This window comes from Manacus vitellinus, unplaced genomic scaffold (assembly GCF_001715985.3).
Source record: "Manacus vitellinus isolate BGI_N305 unplaced genomic scaffold, ASM171598v3 scaffold_75_pilon, whole genome shotgun sequence".
Lineage (NCBI taxonomy): Eukaryota > Metazoa > Chordata > Aves > Passeriformes > Pipridae > Manacus > Manacus vitellinus.
The window spans coordinates 680,363-682,700 of NW_021940789.1; the positions used below are offsets into that span (position 1 = coordinate 680,363).

Here is a 2,338-nt window from a genome sequence, read left to right on the forward strand (position 1 = left end):
TGGGGCAGCCACAGTTTCTCTGGGCAGCCTGGGGGCTTCACAGTCCAGGAGCTGCTCTTCAATACAAACAGTAGCTCTTCAAGACCCTCCCACAATCTTCAATCCCCAGTAGGATGTGTCGGGACACACTGGGGTGATGCTCACCCTCCCGTCACCGTTTCAGCTCCCGGGCTTCTGTGAAGGCAGCGGGTCTGTGCTGGGGGTCCAGACCCACGTCGACTGCAGGAGCTTCCTGGGCCACAAGGCCGTGTACCGGATGGGCTTCGCCATGGCCGCCTTCTTCTGCCTCTTCGCCGTGCTCACGGTGTGCGTGCGCAGCAGCAAGGACCCCCGCGCCGCCCTGCACAACGGGTGGGTGCCCGGCCCGGGCTGCTGGGGGGGGGAAGGGATGGACCCCTGCAGGGTGCAGACTGTGCCTCCTCTCTCCTCCCACAGCTTCTGGTTCTTCAAGTTCCTGGTGCTGGTGGGGATCACGGTGGGCGCCTTCTACATCCCCGACGGGACCTTCACCTCGGGTGAGGAGCTGTGCCCTCTGCACGGGGCTAAACCCCTGTGCCCCCAGGGCTCGCTCTCCCTGTTCCTAACTGGTTTTTCTCTGCCCTCAAGTCTGGTTTTACTTTGGTGTGGTCGGCTCCTTCCTCTTCATCCTCATCCAGCTCGTGCTCCTCATCGACTTCGCGCACTCCTGGAGCCAGCGGTGGCTGCGCGAGGCGAGCGAGAGCAACGCCAAGGGCTGGTACGCAGGTGGGTGCAGCAGCACCACGGAGGGTTTGGCTCATCCCAGGGCTGGCCAGGCCTGGGGGGTTCTGCTCCAGCCTCTTTCCTTTTTGTTTCCTCCCCCGTGATACCGAAAAGCAGCACAAACTTCTTATCACCGATTTGTAGGAGCTAAAAAGGGCGTTCTTTGTTCAGGAGGAGAGCTCCTCTAAACCAGGGAGCCAATGACAGGTGGACAGGGCTTTTTATGACACACACAGTTTATGTATTCATTAGATATTCTCTCTTACTTAATACATATTCATTAGTTTGCTCTACTTAGCCACACCCCTACTGGAAGTCCTTCTTTGGTCCTTTTCTTCATCACCTCGACCTCAGTTCTCGAGCAGGCACAGGGCCATTGTGCTCCCCCACCAAAAAGTGTAGTGTTTGTTCTTTATTTGGGTGCACAGAGCTTAGTTTACATCCCATCTGTTTACATTCCTTATCTAATTCTCAAGAGCTTCTCTAAGATTGTACAGTTCCTTATTTGGGGGATGCTGTGAGTAAGGTTTGTATTTCTCCTGTCAGTGTCCTGCATCACCTGAAATCAGAGAAATAATCTCTGGACAATTTGAGTATAGGAAGGTTCTTTAAGCAGTTCTTTAATTAATTTAGGCCTTGAGGTGCACAAAGGTACAATGCACACCCCACAGCCCAGGCTTTTCCCATTTTTACGGGGATTGTGGGTTCCAGTCCCATCTGGGGTGCCAAAAACGATACCGAAAAGCAGCAGAAACAAACTTCTTAGCACCAATTTGAAGATGTTAATTCAGGAGGAGAGCTCCTCTAACCCAACGTGCCAATGGCTGATGGACAGGGCTTTTTATTACACACACTGTTTCCAGCAGATTCATTGGGTATTGTCTCTTACTTAATACATATTCATTAGTTTGCTCTACATGGTCACACCCCTACTGGAAGTCCTTCTTTGGTCCTTTACTTCATCACCTTGACCTCAGTTCTCGAGCAGGCACAGGACCATTGTGCTCCCCCACCAGAAAGTGTAGTGTTTATTCTTTATTTGAGTGCACAGAGCTTAGTTTACATCCTGTTTACATTCCTTATCTAATTCTCAAGAGCTTCTCTAAGATTGTACAGTTCCTTATTTGGGGCATGGTGTAAGTAGGTGTAATGGGTTTGTTATACTCCCTGAGAGGGAAAAAAAGAAATAGGAGAAGTGATTTGATGTGTATTCTGCCAATAAGATGTTCCACACCATGTTACTTCAGCCCAGCTATTTAAGGTTTGTGTTTCTGCTGTCCCCCAGCCCTCTGCACCGTCACCTTCGTGTTCTACGCCGCCTCCATCGCGGCCGTCGCGCTGCTCTACGTCTACTACACCAAACCCCAGGGCTGCACCGAGGGCAAGGCCCTCATCAGCATCAACCTCCTCCTGTGCCTCGTCGTCTCCGTAGTGTCCATCCTGCCCAAGATCCAGGTGAAGGCGGCTCCCAGGGGGCTGGTGGCCGTGTCACTGCGGGGTGCAGGCCCGCCCTGAGCGCCCGCTGTTGTGTTTGCAGGAGGCTCAGCCGCACTCGGGGCTGCTGCAGGCGTCCCTCATCACCCTCTACACCATCTAC

General features: G+C 53.1%; 1 protein-coding gene across 1 annotated transcript in view; it reads left to right on the forward strand.

The window, feature by feature from the left end:
- The window catches only part of SERINC2 (serine incorporator 2), a 6,797-nt gene that overhangs the window by 1,261 nt on the left and 3,198 nt on the right, over positions 1-2,338 (forward strand). The window contains exons 2-6 of the mRNA XM_029964596.1: positions 164-351; positions 436-515; positions 607-744; positions 2,027-2,196; positions 2,279-2,337. Of these exons, the coding sequence (XP_029820456.1) occupies positions 164-351; positions 436-515; positions 607-744; positions 2,027-2,196; positions 2,279-2,337 (635 nt within the window). The remainder of the gene's footprint in view (positions 1-163; positions 352-435; positions 516-606; positions 745-2,026; positions 2,197-2,278; position 2,338) is intronic.